The following is an 18,445-nucleotide window of genomic DNA, read 5'->3' as shown; positions in this document are numbered from 1 at the left end:
AGAGTAATAATGTATATAAATATAAAACCGACTAAAGACAATATTTATACTGCAATTCTTCATAGCGTTTGCACATTAACTTACAGATAACATTTAAAATGACTACGTAATGATGGATGTGTTGATCATAAAATCATCAAGGAAATGCAGGATAATTGTTGTAGTAAATCTTTCCTGTTTAGATAAAGAAGGAGAGCTGTACAAATATGGGAGAAATACAGGAAGGTGCACTCATCTCTACTGATCGACATGAATTCCTTCATGCTCCAAGTGTTGGTGGTCTGCCTTGTCTCAGGTAAGAGCTTCTGTATAATAGCAAACTACCTGAGAGTCATCAATGTTTAATATTTTGCAAAAGGAATAGGAAATAATTTTACACAGGAAGATAGAATCTCCATTTAAAGTGTATGTAAAGGCTTTTTTTTTTAGGTGAGTTTTGATTGCTGTCTGTGTACCTGTTAGGGAGTTTAACCCTCCATTTGCCCTTGTGTTCATTGTCTTTGAGACAGAAAGAGACAGATTTACTAAAACTGGTGCACACAGAATCTGCTTTTAACTTCAGTTTGTTAAAGCGGGGGTTCACCCTTAGAGGGCACTTTTTCCCCTTAGCTTCATGCTCGTTTTCTCTAGGGGAATCGGCTATTTGTTTTAAAATATGTGCAGTACTTACCCGTTTACGAGATGCATCCTCTCCGTCGCTTCCGGGTATGGGCTTCGGGAATGGGCGTTCCTTCTTGATTGACAGTCTTCCGAGAGGCTTCCGACGGTCGCATCCATCGCGTCACGATTTTCCGAAAGAAGCCGAACGTCGGTGCGCAGGCGCAGTATAGAGCCGCACCGACGTTCGGCTTCTTTCGGCTACGAGTGACGCGATGGATGCGACCGTCGGAAGCCTCTCGGAAGAATGTCAATCAAGAAGGAACGCCCGCTCCCGAAGATCCATACCCGGAAGCGACGGAAGAAGATGCATGTCGAAAACGGGTAAGTACGGATCATATTTTAATACAAATAGCCGATTCCCCTAGACCGAACGAGCAGGAATCTAAGGGGAGAAAAAAAAAATTTTAACAAATGGGTGAACTCCCGCTTTAAATTAAAAGGAGTTGTATGCCACTTGCCCCCCCGTTGTGTTCTGGGCTCCCAGAACCCAACGGGGACCAGTGAGGACGGCGCAGCGCAACTCGCGCATGCACAGTAGGGAACCGGGCAGTGACGCCGCAACGCTTTACTTCCTGATTCCCTCACCGAGGATTTTGGTGCAGGGGCAGCCAAGAGACGAGCGATCGCTCGTCCTCTGCTGCTGACGTCGCTGGACTCCAGGACAGGTAAGTGTCCATTTATCCATTTATTAAAAGTCAGCAGCTGCAGTATTTGTAGCTGCTGGCTTTTAATATATGTTTTTTTTTTTACGGCGGAGCTCCGCTTTAATGCATCCTATGCATTAAGGTGAAAAAACACCTGGCAATCACCGGGACCCCAGCCGCCACCTCCCCCCGTTTTACTTACCTGAGCCAGTTCACCTGCTTGGCACATCCCTGGCGTTTTCTTTTCCACAGAGTCCTGGCTTTGATTGGATAGATTGATAGCAGCGCAGCCACTGGGTGCCGCTGCTGTCAATCAAATCCAAAAATGTGGGCACCGGGGGGTGGGCCGAGTCATACTCGGGAGTGCGCCTGCAAGGTAACCCTCTCAGGAGAGCTCTTCTCCAAGGTGGTTATCTAATGTGGGGAGGAGCCGCGAGAGCCGCAGAGGGACCCCAGAAGAGTTCGGGGCCACTCTGTGCAAAACAAACTGCACAGTGGAGGTAAGTATGACGTTTGTTATTTTAAAAAATATATAAAAGGAACCTTTATTATCGCTTTAAGCTTTGACCCCAAAAAAAATTGAATCCGATTGGCTTTTATGCACATCTGCACCAGATTTTGCCCTGTCCAGATTTGGTAAATCAACCCCATAGTGTCATTTATGCCATCTATCGCCCTACGGGAGCTTTCTATCTCATATCTGTTAAACAGACGTATGCACAATAGCATTATGGTCACTTTGAATCAAAGTCATACAACCTTTTATATATATATATATACATATATATATATATATATATATATATATATATATATATATATATATATATATATATATATATATATATAATATATATATATATATATATATATATACAGAGCTTTTTTCCTCAGAAAATAGGTGCAGGAACTCAATCATGACCCCGTTCAGATTTCAAAAACAGTAGAAGTGTCTTAAAGGTGCATTAAATACCAGGATTGCATTACATACAGAGTGCAGAGTTCAGGTGGTTACACACAGAATGCAGAGCTGTCACTTGTAAACACAGAAACCAGACTTCTGTGTTTACAAGTGATTGTGGTAAGCAGGCACCAAAGGGTCTGGGCCAGAGGTGGTGGAACTGAGTTCCCCCAAGTTTCCCCTGAAAAAAACCCTGTATATATATATAAGCAAAATTGTGCCGGTTTCAGAAAAGGCAAGATATCTACCATAGCCACGTGATTGTGACCTATCTATGTAGTTAAAGGGTAACTAAAGGTTCAGTTTTTTTTTTAAAACAAACATGTTATACTTACTTCCTCTGTGCAGTTGGCCTCGAACCTCCTTTTCTGGCATCCCTCAGCTGCGTTCCTGGCTCCTCCTGTTCTCGAGTGCCCCGTTGGAGAGCTGCTCTCCCTCGGGGCACTCGGGCGGCCGTTCTCCCGTGCTCTGCTGCTGTGTCCATTGACACAGACAGCAGGACTCGGTCCCCGCCGCTCGGCTCCCGCGTCATTGATTGACAGCAGCAGGAGGCAATGGCTGCGCTGCTATCAATCTATCCAATTAGGACTTGAGACACTAGCTGGAGCTGCTGTGCTTGTCCCCGCCACTGGAAACACCGGGTTCAGGTAAGTAAAAGGGGGGCTCTGGTGGACAGCTGCACCACAGGAGGTTTTTTACCTTAATGCATAGAATGCATTAAAGTGGAGTTCCACCCATAAATATAACATTACATCAGTAGTTTTAAAAAAATGTCATTAGTCCTTTACGAATTTTTTTTTTTTTTAGATGCCTTCAAAGTGTTGTTGCTAGGCAGAATAGTTAATCTTCCCACTTCCTGCACCTAGGTGCTTAATGCACCGCACAGACTCCTGGGAATGTAGTGGGTGTAACTTTCTCAAAGAATCATGTGACTTGGACAGCACAGGTGCTGAAACCTGATCTGACACTGCTTGTGCAGCACTGAGCATGTGCGAGATCTGCAAGGCTGAAATCCAGGAAGTCATACAGTCTGGCTTCATGATGCCCACACTTAAGATGGCCCCAGTCAATTTCTATTTTATAAAGTGTCTAAATGCTGTAACAACCTAACAAAACGGACCTTAGTTTACAGACTAACTTTACTAGAATACATTAAGCTTGTGTATTACAGGGGTATTTATATTTAAAAAGTGAAATTGTGGCCGGAACTCCGCTTTAAAGGGGAGTTCCAGCCTTTTTTTGTTTATTAAAAGTCAGCAGCTACAAAAAGTATATCTACTGACTTTTAATAAACAGACACTTAACTGCTCCACGGTCCAGCGATGCGGCCGCCCGGAGCGTCGCTCCCCTCCCCCCCCCTCTCCGCCGGGGCATCCATTCATATTGTGGGCACCCGGCCATGACAGTTTTCGGCTTCACAGCCTGGCACTCACTGCGCATGCGCAAGTCGTGCTGCGCTTTATGAGTGGACATGGCGATCCCCTGGGACATGTGACATGTCCCAGGAGATCGCCTAAAGGGAGGGGCCGCCTAGGGCGAGAGGAGGAGTCGCCTAGGCGGTCCCTGGTCGGAAGGAGGAAGTGGGACAGGAAGTGCTTAAATCCCTGTGCTTCGAGAGACTGCCTTGATAGCGGTCACCTACCTTTGGTAAGGAGACTGCAATACCACTATTTGGGTGTCTTATTGGTGGAAGAAGAGCCCTCTTTTCACAAACTCAACTTTGTGCACCATTTCGAATTACACTATAAGGATTGTTTCTTTCATGGTTTGATTCAATCATCAATGTGGGACTGTTTATTCACCATTGACTTCCTCAATTTTTCTTTTTTTCATCACTGGTTGGTTTTGAATGTATTTAAATACAATTATATTGTATACCTGTGTTCATCTATCAGGTCTTGTCACGGCTTATTTGTTTAGCGCTGTACCTTGTTTCATTTATTGTCTAAAATTTGGTATTCAATTTTTTTGGTACTGGCAGCTGTACATCCCATTATCACTGTAGGAATTTTTTCACTTTTACATTTATCTAGCGCAGTGTTTTTCCTTGTTTGGTCTTTTTTTCTATTGACATACTTGTGAGTGTCATGTGTTTTCTTTGTGCGGCATGAAAAAAAAAAAAAAGGTGCTTGCAATTCTTTGGTGTAGTTTTCGCACATTGAGCAGCCCATTGAAATTAATAGGCTGCCCAAAAAAGCAACGTGCGCACACCATTGCACCTGCATGTAGTGTATCTCCCTAGAGATGACCACTGTTGCACTGCAGAGACCAGGGTTGTCTGTCTGCAGTAGCAGCCAGATATAATTGAAGGCATTCTTTGTTGTTGTTGTTGTTGTTTTCTAATCCTTCCCCATCCTATCAGGTTTTTATTATCAGGGAGACTCGCCTTATCTATTTGTCCTGGTGACCTTTATTCACAAGCGTGAAAGTAAAAGAAATATTCCAAATTTTAAGTTCTCACTTGGACAGGAATAGAGGGAAAAAAATCCATTGGGGAATTTTGTCTCTGGTGACCTTGTGACAACCAGAGATTTCCTTCACTTTGGAAATTTCCTCTGACTTCCTGTTGTGGACAGGCAGTTAAGAGAAATCTCACCAATGGGACAAAGATTACAGTGGTAATAATCCTCTCCAACTGTAACCAAAAAGAAAAAGAAAGTTCTACTTTAAAAGACTCTTTCTAAAACCAGACTGGACAAGGTATTCAGCATGCATTTTTATATTACTGCCACCTCCTTGCCATTTATTTTATTTTATTTAGTTGTAGTTTCTCAATACGTACAAAGTTGCCTTTAGTTCTATTTTAAATGGTCACTTTATAAAGCAGTGAATGTGACTTTCACCAAACATTGGTTGGTGGAGAATCAATTACTTTCATTTACAACATATGGATCTAGAAGATTCTCCACAATAAATTGTTTAGTTAAAAAAAAAAATGTTTTATATATATATACATATATATATATATATATATATATATATATATATATATATACACACACACACACAATGGGCTAGATTCAGAGAGACTTACGACAGCGTAACAGTAGATAAGCCGTCGTAAGTCCAAATGTGTGCATTCTTCAAATGAGTTACGCCTCACTGTTGCCAAGATACGACCGACGTAAGTCTCCTACGTCGTCGTATCTTGGCTGCATATTTACGCTGGCCGCTAGGGGCGTTTACGTTGATTTACGCGTTGAATATGTAAATGAGCAAGATACGCCGATTCACGAACGTACGTACGCCCGTCGCAGTAAGCTACGCCGTTTACGTAAGGCGTACGTCCGGCGTAAAGATAAAACACCTCTCTAGGTGGCGCAGCCCATGCAAAGTATGGACGTCGGAACTGCCGTCAGATTTTACGTTGTTTACGTAAGTCGTACGTGAATGGGGCTGTGCGTAAGTTAGGTTCACATTTAGTCGTCGTATCGTAGGGATTATTTGCTACCTGATTTTGAGCATGCGCGCGCATGCGCCGTACCAACAGCGATTCATTTACATGGGGTCACGGTTACTTTACATGTAACACGCCCACTACCTGCCTAATTTGAATTAGGCGGGCTTACGCCGGCCCATTTTCTGTACGCCGACGTAACTTAGGGAGCAAGTGCTCTGTGAATACTGGCCTTGCCTCACTATGTTACGTCGGCGTAGTGCAAATAGGATGCGCTACGCTGGCCAAAACATGCGCCCAGGTACCTGAATCTAGCCCAATGTGTACTATAAAATTAATCACATTAAATAGTCCCTAAAACATATTAATAGCTCCCCAATCCTTCCAGAAATCATTGCAAACACTTTCCTTATATCCTCCAGCTCATGGTGTGGCCGTATCCATCATATGTGTGGGCATGTGAAACCCAGTTCCTTTTTCTTCCTGGTTTTCAGGGAGAGGTGCATGCTGGGCGATTTTTAGGCACAGTAATGCTCAGAGACTCCTGGGAAATGAGTGTCATAATTTCCCAGGAGGCAATGGGGTATTAGGACAGGAAGTTGAACCACCTAGAACCAGGAACTAGGCAGCTTACAAAACTTGACTAGTAACAGCCAGATAGACGTGAGTAAAGTGAGTAAAACAGCTGTTTTAGGGTGGAAATCTGCTTTAATGCAAAGGTTAGGCTACTTTTTTCAAACAAAAGAATTTGCATTGTAAGCTTCCTACTCCTATGAATTAGATAATATTTTTAAAGAGTTATTTTTTTTTATGATACATTTTTTTATTTTTTTTAAGAAAATGTTACAAAATAAATTTAATGAGAAATATAAAATACTTTTGTAGATAAGTGCAACTGAAAATGGCTTTGGGTGTGCACAATACATGTGACTTAGGTTGTTGGCCCCCAGCATAGAGCATAGTTCTGTACATTTGCTTGGAACGATTACGCATGTTTATGGATAGGTCATTCTAATCTCCATCTAATTTTTTGGTGTTAGCTTTATGCTGGCCAGAATCTTGGTAATTTTACCAGCAATTTTGAAGTAATTCTGAAGCTCTCCACCAGCTTTCAGTCACAGCAATCTGCAACCCACTGTTCCAATTGTTTGCCAGGTTCCATGTTGGTGACATCTCCCCAGATGCAGACTATTATAAAGACAGATTTCAGCCCTCCACTACTGTGCTAGTAGTGTAGTTTTTAATGTCTACAACAAGGTTGAATTAGAAGAAATTCGGTTTAACCTTAAACTACGTAGAGGGTTCTTTACTGTAAGAGCGGCAAGGATGTGGAATTCCCTTCCACAGGCGGTGGTTTTAGCGGGGAGCATCGATAGTTTCAAGAAACTATTAGATAAGCTCCTGAACAACCACAACACACAGGGATATACAATGTAATACTCTGAAAGAATACATTAATATACCAGATTGCATATTTTCTTCCTGCAGGTCTGGCATTTACAGCACCGAGTTTGAAGAAAGCACGAGTGGTAAGATAAAGGACAGAAACATTTTTTACTATTAGAAAGACACGACACAAGACACAAATATATGCAATTGTATATAATACACAGGCAACAATCGGGTAACTGCTCCAATATGCAGGCAGCCAATAGGCAGCAAATATACAGTAGTACCAGTGGCGGTGCGTCCATAGAGGGCGCAGAAGCGCCACCCCCTCTCACTCCTGCTCCACCACTGAAAAACAATACATGGATTCATGCATTGCATGAATTGTCGCCGCTGCTTACTATTCAGATGGCCGGCCCCCTGGTCGAGTGCCGGCCATCTGAATAATGGAAGCTGGTTGGCTGTGGAAGTGTCTATCAGAGCCAGCGGCTCTGATAGGCTTTTCAAATACAGATTACTGAGGCCTGTAATCGGCTTCCAAATAGTTAACCAAGGGACGCACAGGGTGTGCGTTCCTTGGTTAACACTGACACGCATCTCAGCCAATCAGGTTCATCTGATCTGGTTACCAGTAACCTGATTGGCTGAAGCGACATCGAGGGCGGGACTACTTTGAGGGATCGTGGAGGAGGATCCGAGGATGGCTGACCAAAAAAGGTAAGTGCCAGGCAGGGGGGATGGGGGATGGCAATCTGGCGGCATTTTAGGGGCAAACTGGCGGCAATTGATGGGCACAGTGGCTAAAATGGCATGGCACAGTGGCTGCATTTGGCATGGCACAGTGGCAACAATTGATGGGCACAGTGGCGACAATTGATGGGCACAGTGGCGACAATGGCATGGCACAGTGGCTGCGTTTGGCATGGCACAGTGGCGACAATTAATGGCACAGTGGCTGCGTTTGGCATGGCACAGTGGCGACAATTGATGGCACAGTGGCTGCGTTTGGCATGGCACAGTGGCAACAATTGATGGGCACAGTGGCGACAATGGCATGGCACAGTGGCAACAATTGATGGCATGGCACAGTGGTGACAATTGATGGGCACAGTGGCAACAATTGATGGCACAGTGGCTGCGTTTGATGGCATGGCACAGTGGTGACAATTGATGGGCACAGTGGCTGCATTTGATTGCATGGCACAGTGGCTGCGTTTGATGGCACAGTGGCGAACATTTTATGGCACAGTGGCTGCGTTTGATGGGCACAGTGGCTGCGTTTGATGGGCACAGTGGTGGCAATTGATGGGCACAGTGGCGGCAATTGATGGGCAAAGTGGCGGCAATTGATGGGCACAGTGGCGGCAATTGATGGGCACAGTGAGGCTGCAATTGATGGGCACAGTGAGGCTGCAATTGATGGGCACAGTGAGGCTGCAATTGATGGGCACAGTGAGGCTGCAATTGATGGGAACAGTGAGGCTGCAATTGATGGGTTTTTTTTTGTTTGTTTGCGCCCCCCAAAAATTTTGAGCACCAGCCGGCACTGAACAGTACACATCAAAAAACAGCCAACTGGGACAATATGTAGGTAACAAATGCACAAACTTGCAGTATGTGTTCAACAAATGGGAACTAGGGCCACAATAAACAGGAACATTTCATAATATTTCATAATATGTAGACAATAAATTGACACTTGTGACAGTATGTGGACAACAAATGGGCACAAAAATGTCTGCATAAAAAAAATGCCAGCCAGCAAATCACCCTGCACCAAAACCCCTCACTAGCTAAAATCCTCCTCCTCCTGCAAAACCTCTCACCAACAAAAATCCCAACCGCCCCTAGCAAAAGCCCCACTAGATAACCCTCCTCCACCAAAAAGCCTCCCCCCAACAAAACCCCAACAACAAATCTCCTACCCTTTCCCTATCAGTTTCACTTCTTCCACTAAAACACTTACCAGACCTTCGATACACTGGCTCCCGGTAAAGTGAGGGAAGTTCTGCTAAGCTTCCCCCTTGATGGTGTCATGTGAAACATCAGAACTGAGGGGGAGGTTTGGGGAACTTTCTTCAGCTTCGCCCTTCCTCTGTATCTAAGCTATGACAGGGGTGGTCTTGCAGAGCTGTGGACAATGTAGCAATGTCCATCTGACAGTGGGATGTGGTAATCGAGGCCCTCAACGTAGATGCCTCCAAGGTGGACCATCCGCCTTCCTAGGTAGTGATCATGAGCATTTCTGCTTGTCTTAGGAAAAAAATCAAAGCATTGGGCCAGATTCAGGTACCCGCGCTGCGGCGTAACGTATCTCGTTTACGTTACACCACCGCAAGTTTTCAGCGCAAGTGCTTGATTCACAAAGCACTTGCCTGTAAACTTGCGGCGGTGTAACGTAAATGGGGCGTGTACCATTTAAATTAGGCGCGTTCCCACGCCGAATGTTCTGCGCATGCTCCGTTTGGAAATTTCCCGCCATGCTTTGCGCGAAATTACGGCGCCCCGACGTGTTTTTTGAACGGCGACGTGCGTTACGTCCTTTCGTATTCCCGGACGTCTTACGCAAAAAAAACAAAAATTGAAATTCGACGCGGGAACGACGGCCATACTTTAACATGGCTGGTCTAAATATAAGCCATGAAATAGCAGCCGTAACTTTGCGACGGGAAAAGCCGACTAGCGACGACGTAAGAGAATGCGACGAACGCGCGTACCTTCGTGGATCCCCGTAAACAGCTAATCTGCATACCCGACGCGGAAAACGACGCAAACTCCACCCAGCGGGTGTTGGAGTATTACGACTACGATCTGAAGCCGTACGCCTGTCGGATCGAAGCCTAAAGCCGTCGTAACTTGTTTTGAGGATTCAAAACAACGCTACGACGCGGCAAATTTGAAAATACGCCGGAGTATGAGTAGATACTATACAACTATATAGATCAGACCAAAATGAGGGACAAAATGAGGAGGAAAGAGGGACAGAGGGACATTGCTCCAAATCAGGGACAGCCCTCGAAATCAGGGACAGTTGGGACCTATGCCTGAAGGAGCTCACAATCGAAGGTACCTAACTCACATTCATACATACACATACTAGGACCAATTAACCTACCATCATGTCTTTCGAGTGGGGGAGGAAACCCATGAAGGCACAGGGAGAGCATGCAAACTCTGTGCAGGTAATGTCGTGATTGGGATTCAAACCAATGACTATTGCTGCTAGGCAGAAGTGCTAACCACTTAGCTACTGTGCTGAAACTTTTGCAGTATGTTACAACATGCACGCTAACATGCATTGCATTAAGGCAGCCCATTCACAACTATTAATAAAAAATATCAGCCACGCAGGAAGCGCAATTTTTCAGTGATTCAGCTGATTCACAGACTTTAAAGGAGTTGTAAATAAAATAAAAATGTATGCTGAAATGACCGTTTACAGGGTATAGAGACATAATAGTTAACTGATTCCTTTTAAAAACGATTAAATATAGATAAAAATCAATCATATAATGTACCTGTAGTTTCTAGTTTCGTTTTTGCATGTTGTTTCCTGCCTCTCTGCTGTACAGAGCCACAGAGCCAATACAGGGCAGTGATGGTTTGGAAAACGAAACTGATTGGTGCTGTGGGGTTTTAGACACACAGGGCTAGATTCAGATAGATTAGCGGATCTTTAGATCCGTGTAATCTATCTGATTTACGATCCGCCGGCGCAAGTTTTTGAGGCAAGTGCTGTATTCAGAAAGCACTTGCCTCTAAAGTTGCGCCGGCGGATCGTAAATCCCCCGGCGGAATTAAAATTCTGCGGCTAGGGGGGAGTTTACTATTTAAATCAGGCGCGTCCCCGCGCCGATCGAACTGCGCATGCGCCGCCGGCTAAATTTCCCAGCGTGCATTGCTCCAAATGACGTCGCTAGGACGTCATTGGTTTCGACGTGAACGTAAATTACGTCCATCCGTATTCGCGACCGACTTACGCAAACGACGTAAAAAATTCAAAATTAGACCCGGGAACGAAGGCCATACTTAACATAGGATACGCCGCATATAGCAGGGGTAACTATCCACCGGAAAAAGCCGAACGCAAACGACGTAAAAAAAAAGCACCGGGCGGGCGTTCGTTTCTGAATCGGCGGAACTCCTCATTTGCATATTCCTCGCGTACAAAAAACGAAAACGCCACCTAGCGGCCGGCCCGGAATTGCAGCCTAAGGCCTCGTACACACGACAGAGAAACTCGACGTGCTTGGCACGTCGAGTTCCTCGTCTCGTTTTGGGATGAAGCCGCCGAAGAGCTCGGCGGGCCGGCTTCTCCTATAGAACAACGCGGCCAACGAGAAAATAGAGAACATGTTCTCTATTTTCTCGTCGAGCTCCTCGGCGGCTCCATCGAGCCAAAACTGTACAGACGACAGAGATTCTCGGCAGAATCCGGGTTTTGACCGAGTTTCTCGGCGAATTCTGCCGAGAATCTCTGTCGTGTGTACGAGGCCTAAGATCCGACGGTGTAAGTCACTTACACCTGTCGGATCTTAGTGAGATCTATGCGTAACCTGATTCTATGAATCAGCCGCATGGATCCGACCGACGGAACTCTGAGATACGACGGCGTATCAGGAGATACGCCGTCGTATCTCTATCTGAATCCGGGCCACAGTAATCACACCTCCTTGATTAGTGACCACAGAGAGAAAGCCCCCAGCACTGTGGTTATCAGGAAACAGACAACCAGGAAGTGTGGAGATCGGAGAAGAATTATAGCAACTTGAGAGCCAAAACGAACAATGAGGACATGAAAACAGAACTGCATAAAAAAATGGTTTTCCTTTACAAACCCTATAAGTAGCACTGCAAACTTGGAAGCAAAACCTGAATATGCAATGAGAAGACATGACTGGCCCATACCCAATATAATTACAAACTAAAAACAAGAGCTTTTAATAGATTAAATATTGATTATTTATCAAGCTGGCCTAGATGACTATACATGACTGATTCATTTTTAATTGTTTGCAGGTGACCTGCATTACTGTAAAGAAGTAGTTAACACCGGTTCAGCCTTTGTGTTCTAGGTACGCCGATCCATGTGTGTATGAGGATAAGCCAATCTGTGGGACAGACGGCCACACCTACAGCAGTGAATGTGTGCTCTGCGAAGAAAACAGGTTAGTAGAAATGGTAGGATATACTCTAAATAAAAAGGACACTTGTGATCATGGAAAGCCCAGATTTACTTGTGAAAGATGGCCTAGGGGAAATTAAAGCGGAGTTCCACCCATAAAAATAATTTTACATAACTGTGCAGGAAAAAACATAACAAATGAGGTTTGGAGAAAAAATATATATTTTTACTTACGTTATAATTCCTTAATTGTAGCTATGACTAAGCATTGAAGTTCAATGCGAAACGCGTCAGCTGTTTTCCCCACTGTGTGCTGATTGTTGTAGTGCATTTTTTTCTTTACCAATAAAGGGCACGTCTTTTTTAAGACTTTTGGAGTGCGGCTGTCTATATATTTCGCCATTTGCATATCCTGTGCATTGCCAGCACCCGTTTGGTTCTTGAGTGGACAGTGATCACCTTAGGTGTGCTCACCTGGAGTGGCGGTCTTCTCACCTGTACGTTATAATTCCTGTTGCTTTGTGGTCCCGTCTAATCTTCCCCTTTCTCACCACGGCTCCTGACGTCACTTTCCTTGGCTCCTCTGCTCGCTACTGCTCCTGGGAGATGTGTGTCATCATCACTCAGGAGTCAGTGGGCAGCGCCGAGGGCTTCATTGCCATCACAACAGGGCGGGCACTTCCGATGACGACGCCTGCTGTGATGGCAACCTGTATAGTTTACAGCGCCGCTATGTCATATTACTGCACAAGCGTAAGAACGGGCGGTGCATGCTGTGAATACAGCAGCGCCATATCCCGGAAGAATATGCTTGTAGGCATGTGAGGTAACTGCCAGGACAGGATATTATAAGTTACTTTTTTATCTTAAAGCGGACATCGAGCGGCAACATTTTTAAAACACATGAGTGGTTTATGTTTATGTTCTGATCCTAAGATATGCATAAAAAAAAAAAAAAATTCTAACATGTCGTTGGAACTCCACTTTAAGGATAGGGGACCTTAATCAGACTTTGCCAAATACAGTGGAACCTCGTTTTAAGAGTATGTTGGTTTGAGAGCGTTTTGATTTGCGAGCAACTTTTTTTTTTTAATTCTGACTCACAAGACAAGCAGAATTCAAGCTAAATAGGCCTGCAGTACCTCATTTGGCCTGAGGTACGGGGGCGCCGGAGCTGAGCAGAACCGAAAATAGGCCTGCAGAACTTAATTTGGCCTGAGGTACGGGGGCGCAAGAGCCGAGAAAAGCCTAACATTGGCCTGCAGTACCTCATTGGGCCTGAGGTACGAGGGCGCAGGAAATGAGCCAAAGTGTCCTTGGGCATTTTCAGACGTTTTCGGTGCTCTCTGGCACCCCCCACCTCTGGCCGCATTTGGTATTGCATCCCATTGAAGTCAATGTGGAACAAATTATTTTCATTTCCGTTGACTTCAATGGGAAAACTCGCTTTGATATGCGAGTACTTTGGATTACGAGCATTCTCCTGGAACGGATTATGCTTGTAATCTGAGGTTCAACTGTACTGCCAAACAGCATTCAGTAACCTAAACATCCAACACTCCCGGTCAAACAGCCTTTAGGCTGGGTTCACACTACTACACTACTTTCATCCTACTTTGCTCTGCTACATTGGTCCTACATTTATCCTACATTGGTCCTACATCCATCCTACTTTCATGAACAGGATACTACTTTGGTCCGACTTCAGTGATATTCAATGGGCATGAAGTAGGATCAATGTAGGACCAAAAGTAGTACAGGGAGCATTTTCAAAGTCGGACCGACTTGTGTAGGACGCTACAAGACGCTCTCATAGGGAAACATTGAACACAGAGCAAAGTAGGATGAAAGTAGTGTAGTAGTGTGAACCCAGCCTGAATGTAAAAAATCATAATTGTTGACCAAAGAGCAGCTGCATCCAATTTGGTCAATATCCAACACCTGCAGTAAGAGATTTATCCGTCAGTGTTGCATAGTGTGGATGGGGGAACCTGTTCAATTTTGTTTTGTTCAGCCTGCAAAATGAACAGGGAGTGATGATGTCATCTCCTTCATCATGTGACAATGTTCAGGCCTAGTGATTGGCTGCTGGTGTGAACAACTACATCATGCTCCCCCATACCCAGAGGGACTGAGTATTTTGCAATGAAAGGGCGGTGCAGGAGTAAAGGAAAGGTGAATTTCTTCACAGTCACTGGCGCTTATGTTAAAATATTTCCCATAAGAAAACAAAGGGCCAGATTCACATAAGAGATACGACGGCGTATCTGCTGATACGCCGTCGTATCTCTGTTTCTATCTATGCGACTGATTCATAGAATCAGTTACGCATAGATAGCCAGAAGATCCGACAGGTGTAATTGTTTTACACTGTCGGATCTTAGGATGCAATACTGCGGCCGCCGCTGGGGGGAGTTTGCGTCGTAAACCAGCGTCGGGTATGCAAATTAGGAGTTACGGCGATTCCCGACGGATTTTCGCGTTCGCTACGTCGTCGCTAGTCTAGTTTCCCGTCGCAAAATTAGTAGTTTTTTTTAGTGCCTTAACTTTACACAGAAATCGTATTGCTGTATAAAGTATGGCCGTCATTCCCGCGTCGAAATTTAAAAAATAACGTCGTTTGTGTAAGCCGTCCGGGAATACTGAATTACGCTACGCGCGTCGCCGTTCAAGAAAATGACGTCACAGCGCGCAAAGCACGACGGGAATTACGAAACGGAGCGTGCGCAGTAGGTCCGGCGCGGGAGCGCACCTAATTTAAATGGCACACGCCCATTTAAATTGGGCCGCCTTGCGCCGGAGGCCGCCGGCGGAGGATTTCATCGCAAGTGCTTGGTGAATCAGGCACTTGCGATGAAAACTTGCAGCGGTGTAACGTATCTATGATACGCTACGCCGCCGCAGTTATATGTGAATCTGGCCCAGAGAGCCCAAGCTGTCTTGGCCTACTGCCCTTCTACTCCACTGGTCATTTGGACTGCTTTTCAACTGATATGACTGATGGAACAAATTATGGTATTTTCCAATATTCACTCATCTGTAACCACAACTGTCATTGACTCTGGTTGGCTTTATAGTGACCACCAAAAGCATTTTATGGTTTAAGATGCATAAACATGTGCACTCAGACCTTTCTAGCATGCCTGTTTATTAAAAGGACAAGTGGGGGTAAGATTAGGAAAACACCCCTAAAAATTTTTTAAATCCATTTGCAACCGAACAGATTGGTCTATGGTCATCATCATCTACCTAAATGCTGTTTACATTATGCTTCAGCAGATTGTCAAAGAAATTTTCCCCTCAGGGGCGTTGCTAAGTGGCAAAAAGACCGGGGGCTTCAGTCGGAGGTCAAAGGCCAGAAACGGGGGGTGGGGGGGATGGTGTATGTGACGCAGGCTTTTTTTTTGGGCTGGCCCATGACCTACATACACTGACCTACCTACACTGACCTACCTACACTGACGGTAGTGACCTACCTACACTGACTGTAGTGACCTACCTACACTGACAGTAGTGACCTACCTACACTGACCTACCTACACTGACCTACCTACACTGGCGGTAGTGACCTACCTACACTGACCTACCTACACTGGCGGTAGTGACCTACCTACACTGACCTACCTACACTGACGGTAGTGACCTACATACACTGACCTACCTACACTGACGGTAGTGACCCATATACACTGACCTACCTACACTGACCTGACCTACACACACTGACATTTACATACACATTACACTGTGTGTGCTGTCTGACCTACCTCCGCTCAGCGGTGTCACAGCAGGCACTACTGCAGTCAGACATTAATTCCGTGAGGGGAGGAGAGCCAAGGAGGGGAGGGGAGGAGAGCGCCGAGAGGGGATGTGGCGCGGCGGCCACATTGTAATTCCCGCCTTCTGGAGTGTGCAGCATCTATGATGGACGTCACACGTCCCGGCATTGGACCAGTGGGACGTCCATCATAGGCGTTGCCCAGGCTCCAGACGGCGGGAACTGCTATGAAACGCGTCGAGTCGGCAAGACTCGGCCACATTCGGCAAGGCTCGGGTCTAGTTCAGATCAGCTTGGTCTCGGCGACTCGCCCGCGCTCAGGATCAGATCGGTCCCGGCGGTCACCGATCGAGGTCAATAATGGAGACCTAAATGCCGGAGACTCTGGGCTTTTCGGGGACCCATTCGAGGCTCCAGCCTCCCAAGCCCGGGTCTCCCGATGCCCCTGGTTCCCCTCCCTTAACTCCAAACACTTTATTTTATACTAAATGTATCCACACCACAACAAAAGGACATAAAGTCATTAAAATAATATTTTTTTCATTTAAATTTATATTGTTTTGTCATAAAGACATTTATAATTCTTGTACATATTTTCCAGGGCGCGGACTGTGCAGTCCCTAATTCAACATGATGGCCCTTGCCCTTTCCTTCCTCTACAAGCAAGGATGATGAAGAAACCCAATCAACACTAAAACTACAATTTTAGCCTGCAGTGATGACAAATTAATCTTGGAACATCTATTCTACTGATTTAAACTGCTTTTATAAAGTTTATAAAATGTTAAAGCTTAACTCCAGTTTTTTTTTTTTTAGGATATAGTGGGGAAGAGTCAAAGTTTCTGTTGGGTTTTTACTTTTTTCTGTGACCTCGTTGGGAAAGGTTATTTTCTCTTCCCGTCCCTGTGACACCAGGACAAATGGTGGGAGTGATTGTCATCAGGACAGGTGGGCATTGGCAACATTATCAAAGCAGGAAAAGATTAAAGTGGAGGTTCACCCAAAAACTTAATTTTTAACATTAGATTGAGGCTCATTTTGTCAAGGGGAATCGGGTGTTTTTTTTTAAAATCGAAGCAGTTTTAGAGATAGATCTTCTCCGCCGCTTCCGGGTATGGGCTGCGGGACTGGGCGTTCCTATTTGATTGACAGGCTTCCGACAGGCTTCCGATGGTCACATACATCGCGTCACGATTTTCCGAAAGTAGCCGAATGTCGGTGCGCAGGCGCCGTATAGAGCCACACCAAAGTTTGGCTTCTTTCGGCTACTCGTGGCGCGATATATGCGACCGTCGGAAGCCTGTCAATCAAATAGGAACGCCCAGTCCCGAAGACCATACCCGGAAGCGGCGGAGAAGATGTATCTCTAAAACTGTAAGTACTGCTTCGATTTAAAAAAAAACACCCGATTCCCCTTCACAAAATGAGCCTCAATCTAATGTTAAAAATTGTTTTTTCGGGTGAACTCCCGCTTTAAGGCAGAATGGGTCTCTAGGCAAAGTAGCATCAAAACCAGTGAAGAGATTTATTACATTTATATTTATTGCTGCTAGAATTACTATTGCTAAATGCTGGAAATCCCCTATAATTCCATTTTACCTATTGAAGACCAAGTTGTCTTGGATAATGGTCAATGAACGTTTATCAGCTCTCAAAGATGATAAAATTGATTGGTTTAATGCAGTCTGGGAACCCTGGATTAATTATCTAGCACCCAATTAATATTTTTTAATTTTGTTCTAGAAGCTCTTCTTTTAGATTGGAGTACACCCTCCCCCCCCCTTTTTTCTTTTCTTCTTTTTTTTGGTTTATTTATTAATTTGTTTATTTTTCTCTCATTTTAAAATGAATCCTGTTACTACTGAATTGATCCTTAAAACTATAAATAGATTTAGTGCTATACTTTTAATCTAACTTGTATTATAATATAACGGTCTCATGTAACAACCGAAGAAACTCAAAAAAACACACTTATCTTTGATATATGATTGTATATTTGTTTTATTGCAATACAAGATAATTTGTTGTACCTTTATACTTATGAAACTTCAATAAAAACATTGAAATATAAAACTTGTTATACTTTTACATTTATCTAAACAAAGAATTTTAACCACTTCCATACAGGGCACGTATACACCTTCCCGCCCAAGCCAATTTTCAGCTTTCAGCACTGTTGCACTTTGAATGGCAATTGCGCGGTCATGCTACACTGTACCCAAACAAAATTGGCGTCCTTTTTTTTCCCACAAATAGAGCTTTCTTTTGGTGGTATTTGATCACCTCTGCGATTTTTTTTTTTTGCGCAACAACTAAAAAAAGACTCAAAATTTTGAAAAAAAATAAGTTTTTATTTTTTTCTGTTAAATTTTTTGTAAATAAGTAAGTTTTCTCTTTCAATTACGGGCACTGATATGGCGGCACTGATGGGCACCGATGAGATGGCACTGATGGACATCAATGAGGTAGTACTGACGGGCACAGATGAGGT

The 18,445-nt window shown here is 44.5% G+C and overlaps 1 protein-coding gene across 1 annotated transcript; it reads left to right on the top strand.

Moving 5' to 3' along the window:
• Positions 1-195: 195 nt before the first annotated feature.
• On the top strand, positions 196-16,749 carry LOC120917167 (serine protease inhibitor Kazal-type 1-like). Its single transcript, XM_040328265.1, has 4 exons — positions 196-295; positions 7,151-7,191; positions 12,113-12,219; positions 16,556-16,749. Exons 1-4 carry the CDS (start codon positions 250-252, stop codon positions 16,647-16,649), a joined length of 288 nt encoding a protein of 95 aa, XP_040184199.1. The 5' UTR covers positions 196-249; the 3' UTR covers positions 16,650-16,749.
• Positions 16,750-18,445: the final 1,696 nt, after the last annotated feature.

This window comes from Rana temporaria, chromosome 11 (assembly GCF_905171775.1).
Source record: "Rana temporaria chromosome 11, aRanTem1.1, whole genome shotgun sequence".
Classification (NCBI taxonomy): domain Eukaryota; kingdom Metazoa; phylum Chordata; class Amphibia; order Anura; family Ranidae; genus Rana; species Rana temporaria.
The sequence above is the reverse complement of the archived record's forward strand: the minus strand, read 5'-3'. Positions and strand labels throughout refer to the sequence as shown.